This window comes from Molossus molossus, unplaced genomic scaffold, assembly GCF_014108415.1.
Source record: "Molossus molossus isolate mMolMol1 unplaced genomic scaffold, mMolMol1.p scaffold_m16_p_7, whole genome shotgun sequence".
Taxonomy (NCBI): domain Eukaryota; kingdom Metazoa; phylum Chordata; class Mammalia; order Chiroptera; family Molossidae; genus Molossus; species Molossus molossus.
In genome coordinates, this window is record NW_023425401.1 from 32,635,657 (window position 1) to 32,657,146 (window position 21,490).

The window sequence follows — 21,490 nt, forward strand, 5'->3', positions numbered from 1 at the left end:
AACAGGGATTTTTTTTAAATTGTCATTTAGGATGTATTGGGATGTGGTCTACGAGGTATTAGAATGCTAGCTTGGCAAATGATTATAACAGAATGCCAAATTGCCTGCATCCATTTATGATCCAAGTCCTTTCTGGAATCACTGAATTGAGGAAATAATCTGCCATTAATTCTTTCTATCTGATTTTTTTTTTTTTACATTATTGTCACCCTTTAATATGTCAACAATTAATTATGTCTCTAAGTGACATTTTAAAACCCTTTCCCTCCCTTTCAAATTAATTTCGTCTTTATTCGTATGTCAGAGATATTTCTAGGATTCAATATGCATCTCTACTTAATTTTTGAAAGAATTTGCCAAATTTATCTTATAAACTACGAACTGGGCTTATACACTAACTCCTACTATCTTCATCTCCCCTTGCCTCGGCTCTCTTTAGTGTCCTGGCTCTCCATGGCTGCATGAAGTCAATAGGTCCCCTGCAGCTGCAGAGTCACAGGAATTTCACTACTTCCACAAATACACATAGCACAGTCATATAATTTCAGAAAAAATAATACTCCATTCCTCTGCCTTTTGCCCTTCAAACAAACCATCCACAAAATCACCAATTTTTAAAAATAATAGACTTAATGAAGAATAACGTTATTTCTAAATTGTTAGAGATACCTGAAAAAACCCCAGTATTAGTTACCTTGTTAAGTGTTGCTATGCCAATATAAAATACTCCTTTCTGGGCAACAGTCCACTGCCATCTTAATTTATCATTGATTCAAATACTGTTTAAAGATGTGTGCTTTACATAAACAATACAACAACAACAACAACAACAACAACAACAAACAGTTCAGTAGTTCCCAAATTATGGGTGTTTCTTAAATTTTTAAAACATATTTTATAGAAATCAGTTTGTATGTTCACTATAAAAACGTATGTGAAAAGTGGTTATCAGATACCTAGGTTAACCCTCAAAAGTTTGTTTTTACTGTAATGTAGCGAAAATGTTATAACTGATCCATTTTTTTCCTATGCCAAACCCAGGTTGCCCCCAGACCATGAGAATCCTTGGGAGAAGGAAAGAATGATTTTGTCCAGGTACAGAAGGCACTGGCTGAGGAAAGGAAGGGTTTTCATCTCACAGAGAAGGTAATACTTAGGAATTATGCCACATCCTACATGGTCTACAATGGCAGTTCATCAGTACCTGAGTTTTCTGGGCACTAGGGCAAGATAGTTTTAAGTTTTTTAAACTTTAAAAGTATAAAAACAGTTGGTCAAACTTCCTAAAATATGATAAAGGATAGAATATAAAATATAATAATATAATTTGATTTTCTTTGATAGTAAATTGACTATTCTAAATCTTTTGCAATTAAGTGTTATCTACAAAGACTCTTGATTAAGTTTAGACTAGTTGTTCAACAGGATGACATGGAATGATACCCATATATTAGCTGTTTCTACTACATTAAATTAAGGCCAAGTAAATACAAATAAAGTATTGCCCTTTCTTTTTAGAAAAATTTATTTTGTTTTTAAAACTGCACATTGTCAAAGAGTCGGGTGGTAGGAGAAGAATGAGAAGGCAGAAAGACTGGGTTGGAAATAAGAAGGGTCTCTAAATGTTAGATAACATAAAACAAAAAAGTTGGTACCCTTAAAGAAACATTAAAGTGACATTATTTCCTATATTTTATGAACTTCAAAATACTTACTGTACTTGCTCCAGAGATATGATAAATCAAAATCACAAGTTGCATCCAGCCTTTCCATTCATCTGTTTGTTCTCTATTTAATACTTTAGTCTGTGTAAAGAACCAAAATCTGTTTTAAAATTCACCAATGAAGCTATAATTTGTACAGTTTGTACTAAGTATGTTAAAATTATTCATATAAAGCTAATGTTTTTATTAAAAGAACCTTGGTGGAAAAACAGTTAAAGATGGTCATTTTATTTCTTGATAAAAGATATAGTACAACTACATAAAATATGAATTTGAAAACTAATATAAACTAACAGATTTTGAATAGTATTTAAGTTGATACTTATGGTTTTATATTAAGATTACATTTAAACTATGACAGATGTGTTTATAAATCTAAAAAAAAAAGGCATTTTATAATTTTAAGAAAAATCTTAGGATCTCAGAAAATATCTTACAGTTCTCTTACACTTTCGGGGGGGGGGGGGGCTCTATTATTATAGCTTATTTTCCCTAGAATATTCTCACCAGAGATGAAGAACTGATTAATCATTCTCATATGATAGTTATTTCTTACAATAGAATTAATTCAAATAAACCATGCCCTATAATAGAATTATACTAATATTCTGAGCAATTACAACACTAAAATAGGAAAGTCAGATTTTATAAATAGTACCCACATTATTATGTACATTCTAAATTGTGTGTACATGTGTCTAACTGTATAAATATAAAATATTTGTGCACCCAGGGATTTATTAATATAATTATGTATTTTTACTTTATAAAAGATAGTAGCATATCATGTTTGCAGACTATTATAAAATGAAAGCTCCTACACTTTCTCCATCTTTATGCAGGCAAACTAAAACTAAGTCATGACATCTTTTCACAGGTCATTATTTTCCAACTTTTCAACAATCTTCACGAAACTCCTTGAACTTCCTCCAAACTGTTTCAAAGCAGCAACAGAGTCCATGAAGTACACACAACATTCATTTGTCCACTTCTATACACATGCTTGTATATTCTGGCATGACAAATTACATATATATATATATATTTTCAATCTAGAGTTTGTAACGAGATAAGAATAATATGAATTAAAAAGAAAACGACTCTTACCTCTTTAGTATTTTCATTGTAAAACACTCCCAAAACCAAGATATAGATAATTGGAATAAAGAAAGTTGAGTGTGTATAAAATTTGTTTTCCTTCATAAATAGATTTGCACGGTCACACATATAGAAATAAGCCATAATCAGGCCAAGTTTGCACAAAGATTGTAAAAGTATTTCTAATGGAGACACAGAGGTATTGATAATATTTTTCTTTTCCTCTCCACTTTCCAAATCGGCACATGGCTTATTCTTCCGATGAGCATTGCGATGAATTATATAAAAAATTAAATATCCAATAATAGATAAGGTGAAGAAACAAGCAGCTAGCTTCTGTATGAGAGTCAGAGGAGGCCGAGGTTGACAACAGGAACCATCTACAGGCTTCAATATCTTATTGCAATACACGTTCATAAGAATCATTGCACTCTGTGAACAAATCAAGTTATTTGGTCATTATCTTGTCAGTAATGTATTTCACATTAGATTTTCTCCTGTGAATACTACTGACTTTTCAGCACTGAAACCAAAATGCTTTTGTACTTTTTGCTAGCATTTTCTATCCACTCATGCAAATAATGGTATTCCTTCAATCTGTAATAGCTAGTACAGTGCTTTTCAAATTTCTTGGGCTATGATCTATAATGAAAAATTCATTTTATAATGTGACCATACAGGAAACAATACCTATCCTTACTACATATAATACACTGCGACATTTTTTTATTCTTTTTTTTTTTAGAAAAAAATACTAATTTCATCGCTGCTAATGGGACATGGCCTTAGGTTTAAAAAAATAGTGACAGATGTCAAAGACCAAAGAATTATAATTAGAAGACTTTCAATAAAGAAGATACCAGGATACTTAAGATAGAGTCCCAGTTTTAGATATAAAAAAAAAAGAACATAAAATAACTGCCACAAAAATAATTAATTCTTAGCTAACAATACTTGTAATATGCCTTTCATTTAGTTTATAGTTTATGGACTATGTAGGAGTCTACAGTTTTAAGATTTCTAATGTTAAATAAAATGTGGAAACTTGACCATGGATTCGTTATGATAAAAATATTCTAGACAAGCTGTACAGATTCTATCTAGTTAAAGATTCAGTCAGCCCTGGTCGGTTTGGCTCGGTGGTTAGAGCATCAGCCTGCGGACTGGAGACTCCTGGGTTCGGTTCCCACTAAGGGCACGTGCCTCGGTTGCAGTTTGTCTCTGGCCCCGGTTGGAGTCATGTGAGTGGCGACCACTTGATGTGGTGTTTCTCTCATACGTTGGTGTTTCTCTCTCTCTCTTCTCACCTCTTCTCCCTCCTGCTCTATCTGAAGATAGATGCAAAAATGTTCTCGGGTGAGGATAAAAAAATAAATTAAAAAAAAAAAGATTCAGAACTTTAGACATCTTGCAAACTCTAAGATGATTATATTATTTAAGCCTAAACATTTAAAGTACTCAGCTGTACAGGAAATCTCACCCTTTCAGCCCTGGGTTGTGTGCCTAGCACTCCTGCAGGTGACTAGCCTACAAATCCCATTCCAAAGTTCTTAGCCAGTTTTGGGAGTCCAAAAGCCCCTTAAAGTATACAGAGAACCGTTTGTGTGTGTGTGTGTGTGTATATAGGTATATACACACACACACACAAAAACATGAATTTTTCTGCAGGACAGGAACTATTGCTTTTTACTAAACACTCAAATAGGTTTTGTGAGCCTCAAAAAGCTTAAGAATCACTGCTTTGTAAGAAAGCAATAACTAAATAATATCTGTTGTACCATGTGTAAAAATTCATAATTATGTAGTTCTTCATATTTAATCTAATATCCTTTTCCATCTGTCAATCTGGATTTTTTTCAGTGTTTACTATGTACCTTGAATAGTGTGTAGGGTATAAAAACTATAAGAAAATAATAAAAATTACTCTATATATTAAAAAATGTACTTTTCATAGAAGCTTAATCTTATCAGTTTAAGGCAAGGACATAAAGCCATAGTTTTCAAACATGAGTGTCCTGAGAACTTATAAGTTTCTTGATTAGACAAAGTATGGTAAGAGTGAGTGGCACAAGTGAAGCTTCAGCCCTGGCTGGTTTGGCTCAGCAGTTAGAGCGTTGGCCCACATACTGAAAGGTCGTGGGTTTGATTCTGGTCAAGGGCACGTACCTGGGATTGCAGGTTCGATCTCGGTCAGGGTCGTGTGGGAGGCAACCAATCGATATTTCTCTCTCTCTCCCTCCCTCCCTTCCACTCTATCTAAAAATCAATGGAAAGATATCCCTGAGTAAGGATAAAAAAATAATAAAAATAAAAATAAAAACAAGTGAAGCTTCACTTCCTCCTTTCTGTGACTTTTTTCTCTCTTAGAGTGTACAAAAACTCACATATATACATCTAGGTGATGAAAGCAAAGTTATTTCTAGATATATCTTAAGATAGAATAACTACAAATAATTAAGAGTACAATAAAATAAATTATTTATTACCACTTATAGTGACATACAGTTACTATACAATTAGATAGTATAGTCTCTATCTACTGACATATACAAGATCTCTTACAGTTTCTCTGCTTGATTCTGGAAGATGTAAGCCATCCAAAGATTCCATGATGGTTTCTTGAGCAATTAATTTGGAAACACTGAACATCTTAACATTTGATTTAGAATTTCTGGTGCTACTGTTCAAAATACTGACTGCAGCTTCATTGTAGGCATCTATCTTCTCATTAGTAATCATTTTCCTATTTTCACTTAACAGATCTTCATAAACAGGATCTACACATGAAACACATTATTAAAAACACAAATGATGTTGGAATATTGGACAGATAAATGAAAATCAATGAAATCAGACTATCTTCTTACACCATACACAGGAATAAATTCAAAATGGATTCAAGACTTAAATGTTAGTCTTAAAACAATAAAACTATAAAACTCAAAACTAAAAATCCTAGAAGAAAACATAGGTAGTAAAATCTTGGACATTTCTCCTAGCAGTATTTTTCCTAATATATCGCCTTGGGCAAGGAAAACAAACAAAAAAAAGTAAACAAATAGGACTACATCAAATTAAAAAGTTTTTGCATAGCAAAGAAGACCATCAACAAAATGAAAAGACAACCCACTGAATGGGAGAACATATTTGCCAAGGATACATCTGATAAGGGGTTAATATCCAAAATGTATAAGAACTTAAAAAACTCAACACCAAAAAGCAATCCAATTAAAAATGGGCAGAGACCATGAACAGACACTTCTCCAAAGAGGACATACAGATGGCCAACAGACATACAAAAAGATGCTCAATATCACTAATCATCAGAGAAAGGCAAATTAAAACCACAATGATATATCACCTCACACTTGTCAGATTGGTTATCATCAATAAATCAATAAACAACAAGTCTTGTCAAGGATGTAGAGAAAAGGGAAACCCTAGTACACTGTTGATGGGAATGCAGATTGGTGCAGCCACCTTGGAAAGCAGTATGGAGTTACCTCAAAAAATTAAAAATGGAACTGCCTTATGCCTCAGCGATTCCACTTTGGGAATATATCCAAAGAAACTCAAAACATTAATTTGAAAGAATAGATGTACCCCTATGTTCAGTGCATGTTGTTTACAATAGCCAAGATCTGGAAGCAGCCTAAGTGTCCATCAGTAGATGAGTAGATAAAAAAAAACTGTGGTACAGCCCTGGCTGGTTTGGCTCAGTGGTTACAGCATTGATTGGCCCACAGACCAAAGAGTCAAGGGCATGTACCTTGGTTATGGTTTAGTCCCAGGGCCTGGTTGGGGTCATGCAGGAGGCAACCAATTGATGTCTCTGTCTCACATCAATGTTTTTCTTTCTCTCTCTCTCCCTCCCAATCTCACTCCAACTCTATCTGAAGAGACAGAAAAATGTCCTCTGGTGAGGATTTAAAAAAAAAAAAGGGCTGTGGTACATTTACACAATGGAATAGTACTCGGCTGCAAAAACGAAAGACATATTACCCTTTGTGACAGTATAGATGGACCTGGAGAGCATTATGCTAAATGAAATAAGCTAGAGAAAGACAAGTACCATATGATTTCACTCCTATGTGGAATCTAATTAACAAAATTAACTAACAAGCAAAATAGAGATGGACAGCTGCCAGCTGTGGGGGCGGGGGGAGGAGGGGGGCAGGTGTTGGGGATGGAGGGAATTGAGCAAAAAAAGATTAGACACAGACAACAGTGTGGTGATTGCTGGGGGGAGGTAGATAAATAAATGGTGATGGAGGAAACTTGACTGGGGGTGGTGAACACACAATATAGTGTACAGATGGTGTGTTGTAGAACTGTGCACCTAAAACCTATATAATTTTGTTAGCCAGTGTCACCCCAATAAATTCAATAAAAATTATTACTGGTAGAACTTGTGATTATGCAAAGTTAGCTGACTGCATTTCATATTTTATTGTAAAAGTTCAGAGGAGCCCAGGCACCTAGTAATTCATTTTAAAGTAAAGCTGGCCAAGATTTGCAATAGTTTTCTCTTATATTCAATTTTTGAATTAATCAATCACTATCTTCCTCATTTTTATTTTCTGGCATGTCTAAGAGTTTAAAGTTTTTGGATGCTGGGTTACACTGGGCAATGGGAATTTAAAACTGGAATGTAGAAAATTGCCTAATGAAGAATGGCAGCCAGGGTTTTTTCCTTCTGTCACTGCTTAATTTGCAAACTTTGTTCACAAAATTAAGTGGTTATTGTCACTGAGGATCAAGGTCTCATAAATAATTTAAATTTAGCTTTTTCTCATTGTAGTGAGAGAAAGGTTAACAATGAGTCTGCAAATAGAGATTGTGGAACAGATTATCACCAGCCCTTTTATTCTTCTCAGCTTGACATTCAACTTGGAAATAATCATAAGAGTTTCTGACAAACAACTTGAATTGCTAAAAAACTCAAGGCATTTCATATTGTGCTAGGCATTAAATAATGGACATTCAATAAACTCTTGAAATGAGTTAATCTAATGTCAACTTTCTCTTAAAAAATTTCATTACCAACTATAAACTAGATGGTATGAATTTAAATACATTCTGTCAATTCCAAAAAGTATTTATTTCCAATGACTCTAACATTATGAAAGACTTAGTTATTTTTTCCCTATATTTCCCAATAACAATAAATATACTTTGTAAGAAGTAAAAAATCAGAGGTAAACATCTCATTTGCCTTTAGAATGTATTGTTATATTCTGCAGCCATTCTGCCTGTTGAGACTCCTTGGAGAGTATTTTTATTTATTTATTATTTAGTTTTTACTTATTATATTTATTTGTCTATCTGTTCCTTAAGTTCAAGAGGAAAGTAAATAACTCAAATTTATTCTAATTTTGTAAACATTATTTCAAAATTTATTCTCATAAAGAAATAATTTTGCTTCTTGAAATAGAAGATAATAAAAACCCATGACTCAAAATATATACAAAAATGACAGTTTTTCATTACTTATCCCTTACCTTGTAAGACCCAGTAAACGTCACTAGTCTTTGCCAATTTTTCTAAAAGTGGTGCTATGGAGGTAATGTTCATTTTATATTGAGAAAGTGCTTCATTGCTGCCATTGTGAATCTTGATAGACCACTAAGAAGTAAAAATTAACCATTAATTCATTATTTATCACTGAAAAATTAAAGTATATAATTTATTGTAACAAAGGTTATTATTTTAAGATCATTTCCATTTTTATTCAATATTAGAATTATGGTCACATTATTCCATAAAATATATAAAGGCAGTTAGAAAAAGCTGATATAAAATTAGGTTTTCAATTTATAACATTCAAGAAGAATGTCATTTTAGATATAAAATAATATTGAAATTTTATACTGAATTTTCTAAGTTCATCCATATCTTTTTATTAAAATTCATCAGCCTCATTAACTAGAATAGAAATTAAAATATAAGTACAATCAAGAATTCTGTTTAACATAAGTTAACTTTGTCTTAGCATGTCTGTAAGCACAAAACAAAAATAATTATCTAAGAACACAGATAGTAACTTACTGTGGCAGCTCCTGCTACAATCACATGGGGTTTTGCAGCAGAATCCTAAAGAAAGAAAAATCTTTATAATAGTGTGATATCTAGTTCAGGGAATTAATACAGAAACATCACTGAATTCTTTTCCTTAAGTTCTTCTTCCTTCTAAATGTATTTTAATTTTTTAGTCTTTCTTATTGAACTCTTATTATAAAAAGATGGATAATCAATGGTGAATAAATAGCTTAAGAGTAAAGCTTTAGTATATTATGTCAGCCAATTAAAAAGTATTCATAGAATACATGGTTTAAGTATGAGATCAAATATAAAGTTAGTGTCCTAAATAAACAATCTTTTGGGAAAGCCAAATCCAATACGTATTTAACAAAATAAACTGATAATTATTATAGACCACAATGTGGGAGAAAAACAAGGAGATATTTGGTAGAAATTTTCACCAAATGCAAATTGTACTATTAATTATACTACCAGTTATGCAGTGCTTTCTCTTAAATTGGTTTGTTTTAATATAGATTCTTGCCACCTGTGAGATTATGCAGGAAACATTATATGTTTCTTATAAAACAAGGATACAGACTCAAGGTTTATAGGGTATCGCTGAAGCCTGGCAGGACAAAACCAGAACTTAAGTCTTTTGACTCCTGAGTTCAATGCACTTTCCACAACACAGATGACTTGATATTACAACCATGTGCACAATAATTAAAACTAAAAAACTGGAAACCATGTAACCCATACATAAAAAATGAGTTAGTTGTCTCATTATAAAGGTAATATATAGCCCTGGCCAGTTTGGCTCAGTGGTTGGAGCGTCGGCCTGTGGACCAGAGTCCTGGGTTCGGTTCCTGGGGGGATGTATAAAAAATAAATAAATAAAGGTAATATATACTGTCAGAGAAAACTATGAAAGCTGAGAAAAAAAAACAAAATTGACCTATTTCCCTTCAGAGATATTTCTGTTTCCCATCTAGCACCCTTAAACCAACTTCTGAGTCTGTATCTTTGTTCCATAAGATATGTATAATATCTTCCTGCCTATTTCATAGGTGGCAAGAATCTATATTAAAGTGAGCTAATTTAAGAGAAAATTACTTAGTGCTTCACTTTACAATGTTATTTTACTGAAACGTTTTCCTCATGCCTAGGTGGCTCCTTTTCTCATTGTTCACAGTGGTTATCCCAAATCGTATTTTCCTTATACAGGTCCCTCTTATCTGTCTCCTCACTTCGTGCATAAAATCTAATTTTCAAATTTAAAAAAGAAAATAGACTTCATTTAGATGTATGTTCTTATCTTCCTCTATTCTTACAACTTCATCCATATACTCACCCAGCCTATTTTCCTCTGAAAAGAGAGTAAAAAAAATGTCCCAGTTCCTTCTAATGGTGCCCCTTTCCTTTCTACTTCTGGGGCTGCATCCATGCTTTACTTCCTTCAACTCTCCTATTATCAATGGCACCCCCCTTCTCCTCTCTTCTGCCTTCCCTCAATCCACAAAGTGCTATATCATCTTTCTCAAGAAAATTTCCTTCCTCCTTGTCTCACTCTCAAATTCTTCCCCCTCATACCCTTAAGCAACAGATTATTTAAAAGAGCATTCATTCTGCCTTCACTATGCCAATTTCTTTCTCTCTCATTTATGGCTCAACTTACCACGTTTTGATTTGGGGCTTCACCATCCATTAATACTGCCCTCAGAGTCCATTAATGAACTCTGGATTGCCAAGGCCTGTGGCTGTGTTCTACCCTATCTGGTTCCCAAAGTGACACCGCTGACTACCCACTACTTCTACTCTTTCCTGTGTTACATGACAATTATTCCTCTCCTGCTTTTCCTTTTACCCCTTTCACCACCCCTTCTCAGAATCTTTTGGACAATTTCACTCCTAAACTCTCTTCTTTAATTTCTAAACTCTGTCTATTTAATTTCTTCCATTCAAGTAACTTCAAATACCACCTCACTCCATAATAAGACTCCCCAAATCCATCTAAGTGCTCAGACTTCTTAATGACTAACCATTCACCTACAGAATTAAAATTAAATTAAATTTCTTCACAATATAGTCTAATTTCCCACTGCTACTCCACTATATAGCATTATTCTCCTGTTTAACACTTTCAATGGTTCTCCATTACCCTCAAAATAAATTCAATCCAATAACTTTATTTTTAGAAAATATACACTAAAGTATTTAGAAGTAATCAAAATGGATAAATTGATACCCTACCAAATATAACTTAGGACATTATTCATAATCTACTATCTGCTTAACTCATCTCTTACAAACTCTCTTCTAAAATGAAGAACTTGACATTAGCAACTAAAACAAGCATAAGTAAAGGAGCACTTTGAATTCTAACTCTAGCCACACTAAAACTGCTGGTGATGCTCTGAATAGGTTATATTCTATCTTCAGCATCTTTGCATGTGCTGTTTCCTTTGCTTGGGATAACCCTCCTTTTTCACTCCAGACCCTCATCTTTAGGATCACTTTTTCTGAAAAGTAGTTTTGAAAACTTAAAAAAAATTACATTTAGTAGCTATCCTCTGTAACACTGTTGTACCCTATATTCCCCTATTTATCATTTGTCACATTGTTTCTGTAATTACCAATATTTGCCACGCATATAGAAGCTCTGTGAGGAGGGGAACTATTTTATATTAACCAAGGCATCAACAGTGTCTAAAACATGGCAGGTGATTTATAAATATCTGTTAACTATAGATTCATCTAAAATCGACACTGCGTTTATGGTTATAAGCTTCTATAAGGCATAAGACTACCTTTCTAAACCACAGTTCTGGAAATATCTCCTCTGTAAAGCTTTCTTGGGTCATCAACTAGACTCTAACCAAATCCTATCCTAAGTGCCTTCATCCATGGTGCTTTCATGATCCTTTGTGCTTCATCTGTTGTTGCCCTTCATCTGACCATACCATTCATCAGAAAGTCACTATATACTGGATTTCAAATTCCTCGAGGGCTGAAGTGGGGCTAATTCCCAGCCATGTTCCTAATACCCAGTACAAAGCTAGCAACAGTACATAAGTAATCAAAATATGGATCTCTGTATTCTTAAGATCTAGCTGCTTACTATGGAAACAGTAAAAAAATTAAATATATACACATATACATACACACACACACACACACACACACACTCTTTAAAGAAATAAAACCAATCAACTAATCAATCTTAGGTAATTACATGGCCATTTACCTAAATAAGTTGAAACTTTCCTTTCCCCCATTAATCATAAGGAGTTTTTTTTTTTCAATAATTTTTCTTTATTGATTTTAGAGAGAGAGGAAGGGAGAGGAGAGAAATAGAGACATTGATGAGAGAGAACATCCATTGGCTTCCTCCTGCATGCCCCCACCGGGGATTGGGCCCACAACCCGGGCAAGTGCCCTGACCAGGAATCGAACTGGTGACCTCTTGGTGCAGGGGTTGATGCTCAACCACTGAGCCACACTGGCTGGGCATAAGGAGTTTTTGTTTTTTTTTATCCTCATCCGAAGACATTTTTTGTTCAGGTAGAGTGGGAGGGAGAGAGAGGAAGAGAGAGAGAGAGAGAGAGAAACATCGATGTGAAAGGGACACATCGAGTGGCTGCCACCCGTACGACCGACCAGGGCCGGGGACAAACTGCAACCAAGGTACATGCCCTTAGCGGGAACCGAACCCGGGTCTCTCGGGACCGCAGGCTGATGCTCTAACTGCTGAGCAAAACCGGCCAGGGCAAGGAGTTTTATAACAGAATCTAAAGCTCCAAAAACTAGTTTTAGCAAGTCATGAAAACTGAAAATCTGGAAATGCAGTATATCTCCAGGTTAACAAATACAAAGGTTTTCTGTAAACTTGCAGGATTTATAAATTATATTGCATTTATTTTTTTTTAAAAATTGACATTCAGAGAGGAAGGAAGAGCGGGAGATAGAGAAACATTGATGTGAAAGAGAAACATTGATGGGCTGCCTCCCCTATTTGCCCTGATCAGGTATCAAACCTGCAACCTGGGTATGTGCCCTGAATGGGAATCAAACAAATGACACTTTGGCGAACAGGACAACACTCAACTGACCCACACTGGCCAGGGCTTGATGTTTCTTTAATTATGAATTTCTAGCTCAGTCAGCTTGGCTTAGTGGTTGAGCACTGACCCATGCACCAAGAGGTTGCCAGTTCGATTCCTGGTGAGGGCACATGCCCAGGTTGTGGGCTGATCCCCAGTGCGGGCCATGCAGGAGGCAGCCAATCGATGTTCTCTCTCATCTATGTTTCTATCTCTTTCTCCCTCTCCCTTCCTCTCTCTCTAAAAACAAGAAAAAAAAAGTATTAACAAGATTAATGAACTTCTACTACTTTAATGAATATACTTTCAGGTCCAGCACCAATATAAAACATATATTTTAATCATTTGAAATATATACATAACATTATTCTACACTTCTGGACATTTGAAAACATATCAATAAAAATAAAACACGATTATGTGAGACCCCAATTTACCAGAAAGTTGAATTCTAGCAGTTGTCAACATCCCCCCACCCCTTTTTTAACTTAAACACATTTTCTCAAAGAAACAAAATTAGAAATACTGACTAGCCTCCCACCAGATTGTATAAAAGCTTATTTGGTGTATGAAGCAGTTGCAGTACTGTGAAAAGAAGCAAAGAAAAATAGCATTGCAGCATAAGTAATTAAGAAAATAAGGTCAACAAAATTAAATTTTGTTTTATCCATCCCAAACACAAATGCCTCTGAGAGAGAACAGTTTTAATGAAAGGACTGATGAGGAGCTATATGGAGACGACCATGAAGAGTCTAAAGTAGACTTGTGGGGGATGGAGGGGTTTTCTGACCTTAACAGCATGCCTGCCTCTACATCTAATTCATCTCTAAACATTAAGAGCCAAAACATTTTTTTGCATGTAGCTGTCCAGTTTTCCCAACACCATTTATTAAAGAGGCTGTCTTTACTCCACTGTATACTCTTGCCACCTTTGTCAAATATTAATTGAGCATATTGTCTTGGGTCCATTTCTGGGTTCTCTATTCTGTTCCATTAATCTATCTGCCCGTTTTTGTGCCAGTACCAGGCTGTTTTGATTACAGTGGCTTTGTAGTATAACCTGAAATCTAGTAATGTGATCCCTCCAACTTTGTTCTTCTTTTTCAAGATTGCTGTGGCTATTTGGGGTCTTTTTTGGCTCCATGTGAACTTTTGAAGTATTTGTTCTAGTTCTGTGAAGTATGTCGTTGGTATTTTGATGGGGATTGCATTGAATCTATAGATTGCTTTGGGCAGAATGGACATTTTAATGATTTTAATTCTTCCAATCCATGAACAAGGTATGTGCTTCCACTTTTTTATATCTTCCTCTATTTTTTTTCAATGACCTGTAGTTTTTTGAGAACATAAAACTCAAAAGCTTCTGCATAGCAGAAGAAAACAATCACCAAAATGGAAAGGCAACCCACTCTATGGGCGAGTATAATTGCCAACGACACATCAGATAAGGGGTTAATTTCCAAAATATATAGCATGCTCACACAACTCAACAAAAGGAAGACAAATAATCCAATTAAAAAATGGGCAGAGGAGCTAAATACACACCTCTCCAAAGAGGACATGCAAATGGCTAAGAGACATATGAAGAAATGCTCAACATCACTAATCATCAGAGATGCAAATTAAAACAATGAGGTATCACCTCACACCTGTCAGAATGACAGCCATCAACAAATCATCAAACAAGTGTTGGTGAGGGTGTGGAGGAAAGGGCACTCTAGTGCACTGCTGGTGGGAATGCACATTGGTGCAGCCACTATGGAAAACAATATGGTGTTACCTCAAAAAATTAAAAATTGAACTTCCATTTGACCCGGTGATCCCACTTCTAGGAATATGCCCTAAGAAGCCTGAAACACCAATCAGAAAGAAAACATGTACCCCCTTGTTCATAGTAGCACTATTTACAATAGCTAACATCTGGAAACAGCCCAAATGTCCATCAGTAGACGAATGGACAAAAAAGTTGTGTACATATACACAATGGAGTACTATGCAGCTGTAAGAAAGAAAGATCTCTTATCCTTTGAGACTACATGGAGGGACTTGGAAAGTATTATCCTAAGTGAAACAAGCCAAATAGAGAAAGACAAGTATCATATGATCTCACTTATTTGTGGAATATATGAACATAACAGTGTGAGGGATGGGGTAGTCCCAGAGATGTAGAAACAGGGTACAGACTGACAATCCCCAGAAGAGGGGTGGTGGGGGAGAGATAAATCACAGAACTTATATGCATGTATGCATGAACAATGGACACGGACAACAAAGCTGGGGACAGGGCCAGAGGGAGAAGGAGGGGGGAATCAGTGGGGGGAAAAGGAGAAACATCTGCAAAATTAATCAATTTAAAAAAAAAAAAAGAGCCAAAACATACTAAGACTTTTGGGTCACAAATGTAGTGATAAAAGGGAAGAAAACAGGCTATTAAAAAGAAATTTTCAGAAGTATTTGGGCTTAACTTTGAAGGACAAACTGGAAAAACGCTCAAAGGAATATGTATTGTGATAGAAAGATTACCTGGGTTTGAATTAACTGAACTACAGGAAAAACAGAAAGTGCCTTAGGGTTAGAATGGGTGACAGTGGTGAAACTGGATCAAAATACTTTCTTTTCTCAGGCAAGTGTCAGAATCAATCCAGCACAGCTTAGTTTCTATCAAAAAGGTTGTATAAAGTACAGGAGAGTGGGACAGTTTAATAAGGGGTGAAAAACAAGGTATACTCATGAGCTTTTAAAATTTGGTTGCAGAAAACCAGGAAGGCCTATATTTTCAAATACAGACCTCAGTCCACACTTTGATACACTGCTTCATAGAACCATTAACTTCTGGATGCCACAGAAAATCCTAAGAGAAATGTAAGAAAAGAAAAACTGTTACACCCACCATTCAGAATAAACATTAATATCTTTCTTTTTTTTAAATTTTTTTATCCTCAGTCGAGGACATTTTTCCATTTCTTGTTCAGATAGAGTGGGAGGGAGAGAGAGAGAGAGAGAAACATCGATGTGAAAGGGACACATCGAGTGGCTACCTCCTGCATGACCCAACCAGGACTGGGGACAAATTGCAACCAAGGTACGCGCCCTTAGCGGAAACTGAACCCAGGTCTCTCTGAACCGCAGGCCGACGCTCTAACTGCTGAGCCTAACAGGCCAGGGCAACATATCTCTTAAGGAGTACTTAAAAGTAAAACCACCTTATTGGTTGCCAGAAGGGAGGGGAGTTGGGGGACTTGGTGAAAGAAGTGAAGGGATTAAGAAGTACAAAATGGTAGTTTAAAAATAGTCACAGGGATGTAAATACATCATACGGGATATAGTCAATAATCTTGTGATAACTATGTATATGGTGCTAGGTGGGTACTGGGAATATCAGGGGTAACACTTTGCAAAGTATATGCTTGTCTAACCACTATGTTGTACACCTGAAACCAATCCAAAATAATAATGAAAGTAAACTGTAACTGGGCGGTGGGGCGGGGGGGGGGGGAGTACTAAAAACTTGTATTAAAATAAATCTACCAAAAGACAAAGCTCAAAAACTAGAGCCAAATGCATTTTATTTAAAAGATATATACAACACATAACATGCATTTCCTTATTAAATCTATCTCAAGCTACAAAAAACAAAAACAAAAAAACACCACCTTGTCCATGATATCTTCATCTCCCATTTCAATTTGGCAGCAGTTTCACAACAGTTTTCCCTGTATCCACTTTTGCTTTTTTTAAAACTATTTTCCACATTTTAGTTAGCGTATCTGACCTTGCCACATCCTTGCTTAAGTATTCCAGAATTTCAATTGCCCGCAGAATAAATTCAAGTCTTTAAAGCTGCTAAGAAGGTACAGGACATCTGGCCTCTGCATGGACATTGTGCCTTCTCTCCTGCCACCTCCCTCTTGCTCTACATGCCCTTTCGGTTCTCATACAGCTCCTGGACTATGCTCTATGTGCTCATCTTCTCCAGGACTTTGCACGCACTGTTCCTTCTGCCTAAAAGGCTTATAAACTCTTCACTGAGCCTGGCCAGCTTTTACTAATCTTTGAGGCTTCAGTTAAAGCATCACTTCCTCAGAAGGAAAACGACTTTTAATTTCCTGCTCTGTACATTCCTAATGCCCACTTTTTTCTTTTTGCCATCCGCATCCCACATTTCTTTGTATATAAAGAACTACAATGATTTACAAGGTCCATTAGGTCTAGAATATTGTTTTCTTGATCCTCACTGTATTCTCAGTATCTAGAAGTCAGTGTGACTGGGAATTCAGAAAATTCACATATATTCTTTGATGGACATTAATCTTGAACACATACTGGTTTTTAAATTAAGGTATAAGATTGTTTTTTCCTAGATAAAAATCTGAGAGACAAACTTTTCTATTTCTTTAACAAAACAGTGAAAATATTTATTCAATTATTTTACTATTCTTATCTACTCTCAATATAATAAACTATATTTAGTATGTACAAAGCATTAGCTGAACTGTAAATAAATTAACCAATGAATATAGTATTGACATTATAACATTTGGCTTACTAATTACATGAACTTACCACTTTAACTGATGCAATCCTGTCTTCAAAAGGAATGTTTTCATGCTGCCATAAAAAAGGAAACAAGAGAAAAATATTAATGTATACATTTTATGTAAATAATCCCCCCTTAGCTGTTTTTGTTTATTTATTTATGCATCATATCTCAATTATCTATATTCAACCTGAAGAGTATGTAAAGACCTGCAGAGAAAATCAAAAAGTATGTGACACTAAATTGTTTCTTTTTTTAAATTAAATTTTTTTTTATCCTCACGTGAGGACATTTTTCCATGTTAGTTCAGATAGGGTAGGAGGGAGAGAGAAACATTGATGTGAAAAGGGACACATTAAGTGGTTGTCTCCCGTATGACCCCAACCAGGGCCGCGGACTAATTGCAACTGAGGTACGTGCCCTTGACAGGAATTGAACTCGAAACTTTTTAGTCTGCGGGCCAACGCTCTAATCACTAAGCCAAACCAGTCAGGGGTCCAATCTTTACATCTTTAAATTATCTTACTTTGGCTAAGAACCTCTAACATGGTGTCAAATATCAGTAGCAATGGGCAAGCATTCTTGTCTTCTTCCTGAGTTTAATGAAAATGCGTATAACATTTCACTATTAAGAACATCTACTGTAGCCCTGGCTGGTTTGGCTCAGCGGTTAGAGCGTCGGCCTGCGGTCCGGAGAGACCCGGGTTTGGTTCCCGCTAAGGGCATGTACCTCGGTTGCAGTTTGTCCCCGGCCCTGGTCGGTTGTGCGGGTGGCAGCCACTCGATGTGTTCCTTTCACATCGATGTTTCTCTCTCTCTCTCTGTTCCTCTCTCTCCCTCCCACTCTACCTGAACAAAAAATGGAAAAGAGTCCTCGGGTGAGGATAAAAAAAAAAAAAGAACATCTACTGTAGATTCCTAGAATTTTATTTTTCCCTCACATGAGGACATTTCTCCGTTTTTGTTCAGATAGAGTGGGAGGGAGACAGGAGGAGAGAGGGAGAGAGAGAGAAACATCGATGTGAGAGAAACACAGGGCCAGGGATGAACCACAACCGAGGTACGTGCCCTTGGCCAGAATCGACCCCACGAGTCATTGGTCTGCGGGCCGATGCTCTAACCACTGAGGATACTGGCCAGGGCAGATTCCTAGAATTTTTATCAGGTTAAGTTAGAAAATAGAAACTTAACTAATATAGAAACATAAACCAATTCTTTGATATCTTGGAACTTTTAATAGCTCAATAGATGATCAAAAAAGTTTCCATGTATGCTTTGAAAAAATATATATTCTCTGAATTTTAGTATATTCTTTAAGTATTGAGCTATAAGTTTGTAAATTCAGCATATGAATAGTTTACTATGGGTTCACTAATTTTATTTGCTTGTCCTATCATAAACTGCATGAGCAGTGAGTTCTCTATGATGGAGAATTTGTCAACTTTTCAATGTAATCATATTCATTTTTGCTTTATACATTTTAAGGCTAATTTATTAAATGCATCCAAGTTTAAAATCTAGTGATCTGAACTTTTCATCATTAAAAACTATCTGTGTCCCTGATAATACTTTTTGCCTTAAAATTTACTTTGTCTTAATGACTTATAAGTATTTGTCTGACAAATCTTTTCTCATTTTTAATCTAAACTATCCCATTTCCTTTTAAGTATGTCTTTTTAAGCAGAAGAAAGTTTTTTAAAACCAATCTGAAAATCTGTGTTTAGTTGACAAGTTTACACTACTTGTACTTATTTTGATTATGAATGTTTCTACTATCTTACTTTTTGATTTCTAGTTCCTTTGCATATAGATTTTTTTCATATATGTATAATGTATGTAAACACCGATTTTAACATGTACATATGTTTTTGTATATATGTGCATGAATGTGTGTGTGTGTGTGTAAAACTTATTTGGCACATTAGATGAGTTGAGTTTGGTTTTATTTAATTTTTTTCTCCTGCTGGTTTGGAATTCATATATCCTAATTCTATCCTTTTAATCCTTACCCTTGAAATTTTACTATGCATCTTTAAATTAAGTTCTATGGTAAGATAATGCCTTAAAGATTAAAAAGGACATTAGAACACTTCCCTTGTGATAGTTTCCCTCTCACTTACATGCCATTATTGGCCCGTTCTTTAGTACCTTCTTTTTCTAAAGTATAAAGAAACCTTATTATTTTATACAGGCACTATTTTATTTTTAGATTTAAAAGCATGTTTACTATTTTCTTTAACCATTGCTTTTTATATTTCATATAATTTTTTCTCTGAATTATTTCCCTCCTCCCTGACGTTTTCCCTTTAGAATTGTTTTAGAAAAACCCTCATAGTTTTTATGTGTCTGAAAATGTCCTATATTTCAAGAATAGGGAAATATGTATGCTAGGTATATAATTCTAGGTTGAAACTTATCTTCACCCAGAAGGTTAAAGCTATTATTCTATTGTCCTCTGTTTTCCAACATTACTACCAAGAACTACGCTGGCCCAAAGCTTAGTTTTCTGAATACTGGGCACTGAAGTTATTGGCATCTGTCTTCAGGGCAACCCGAGTCTCACTGCATGCCTACAGTTATTGATCCCATCTCTGGTTTTGCCTCATAGTTGTTCCTTTTTGGGAAGTCTCTTCCATTTCTTCAAAGTTTAGAAATACATCACCAAGTCTTTTTTTAATCTAGGATTTAGTTGGTTTGAGGTAGAAGGGCCCCCAGAGTATTTAGCCTGCCAGCTGGAAGCAACACAACAGGTTTCTTTACTGCAAGACCTCTCAAGTTTTCAATATCCTCATCTACATTCCAACCATCTGAGAGGGGAGAGGACATCCAGCCTTGTCCAACCTTACTTGACCAGAGCTTCTCACAGAATTAGTCTTCCACAAAATAAATTTGAAAAAAGTCCTGCTCTCAAGCTTCTTAAAAAAAAAAAGTTTTCCTCAACACAAAAAAGAAACATATTTAAACAAAAAAATTGTCTTTAATTCTCCTATTCTACACAAACACATACCAAGGCTAAATAATAATAATAATAATAATAATAACAATAATAATAATCAGCTTTTATAATATGCCAGGCTGTGCTAGGCATAAGAATTCAAAATAATAATCATCTCTGTCCTCAAACTGTTCAGAGACAAGAGAGCTTAAGTGAAATACAATTAGGCAAATGTTCCACAAGCAGTTTGAACTAAATAATTCCTTCATAACTGTCTAAGACTGTGACAAACTGTCTTTGTTTCTTTTTTTAAATGCATATAAAGTTAAATGTATCTTGCTTGATGACTGTGAGATAACTATGTATCTCTAGAAAATAAAAATTGAATCTAGGTATTATAACTAGGGCTCAGAAACAATGTACCATATTATACCTACCTTTGGCTATAGACTAAACCATTATAGCTTTTTTCAGTTAATTGTTGCCAAATCCATTATTCCAATTTTCAGAAAGTCACACTATCCCAACCTATAAATACTAAAATCATTTCTCTGAAATAAAAAAATCTCTCTACTTTTTGTTTACTAAAGTGTTTTAAACTGTGATAATCTCATGTCATTATTAAATAGTTTCAACTCTTCTGTATAATTTTGTGTGTTAATACAAATGGAAACTACATTTATAGATACCAAATAAAATGAAAAGTTGAATTTATAATTTTCCATTATTCAGATTTAAAATCTAGTCTTTCCTAGTGGACAAAACCTCTAATAGCCTAAGGGCTCTTCTCACAAGAAGTAGTTCCTACAAATTTACTGTCCACTATCGTCACTACCACGTGCCTAGCTACTTGTGAAGTCCCTAATTTTTCAACTCCTTACCGCAGGGCAAACTGATGTGTATAGGTAGATTTTCATCATAAATTCTGAACTTTCTTGTATTTCACTTTTCTCTCTTTGCCATTTCCCACTCTCTATCATATGCATGATTAGAATCTTGGATCACTTAAAAATGGATAAACAGAATAATATGATGAAATATTTCACAAGCAATTAACTAATTAATTAACAAA

General features: G+C 35.0%; 1 protein-coding gene across 2 annotated transcripts in view; it reads right to left on the minus strand.

Annotated features, from left to right (window-relative positions):
* CASD1 (CAS1 domain containing 1) overlaps nt 1–21,490 on the minus strand; it is a 49,730-nt gene that overhangs the window by 16,990 nt on the left and 11,250 nt on the right. For both annotated transcript variants that reach the window (XR_004957352.1, XM_036246911.1), the window contains exons 4-10: nt 17,510–17,554; nt 15,735–15,797; nt 8,871–8,915; nt 8,324–8,447; nt 5,385–5,599; nt 2,832–3,254; nt 1,716–1,805 (exon numbers count right to left, since the gene is read on the minus strand). Coding sequence is in view for 1 of the 2 variants with exons in the window: in XM_036246911.1 (XP_036102804.1) it covers nt 1,716–1,805; nt 2,832–3,254; nt 5,385–5,599; nt 8,324–8,447; nt 8,871–8,915; nt 15,735–15,797; nt 17,510–17,554 (1,005 nt within the window). In the remaining variant the exon portion in view is untranslated. The remainder of the gene's footprint in view (nt 1–1,715; nt 1,806–2,831; nt 3,255–5,384; nt 5,600–8,323; nt 8,448–8,870; nt 8,916–15,734; nt 15,798–17,509; nt 17,555–21,490) is intronic.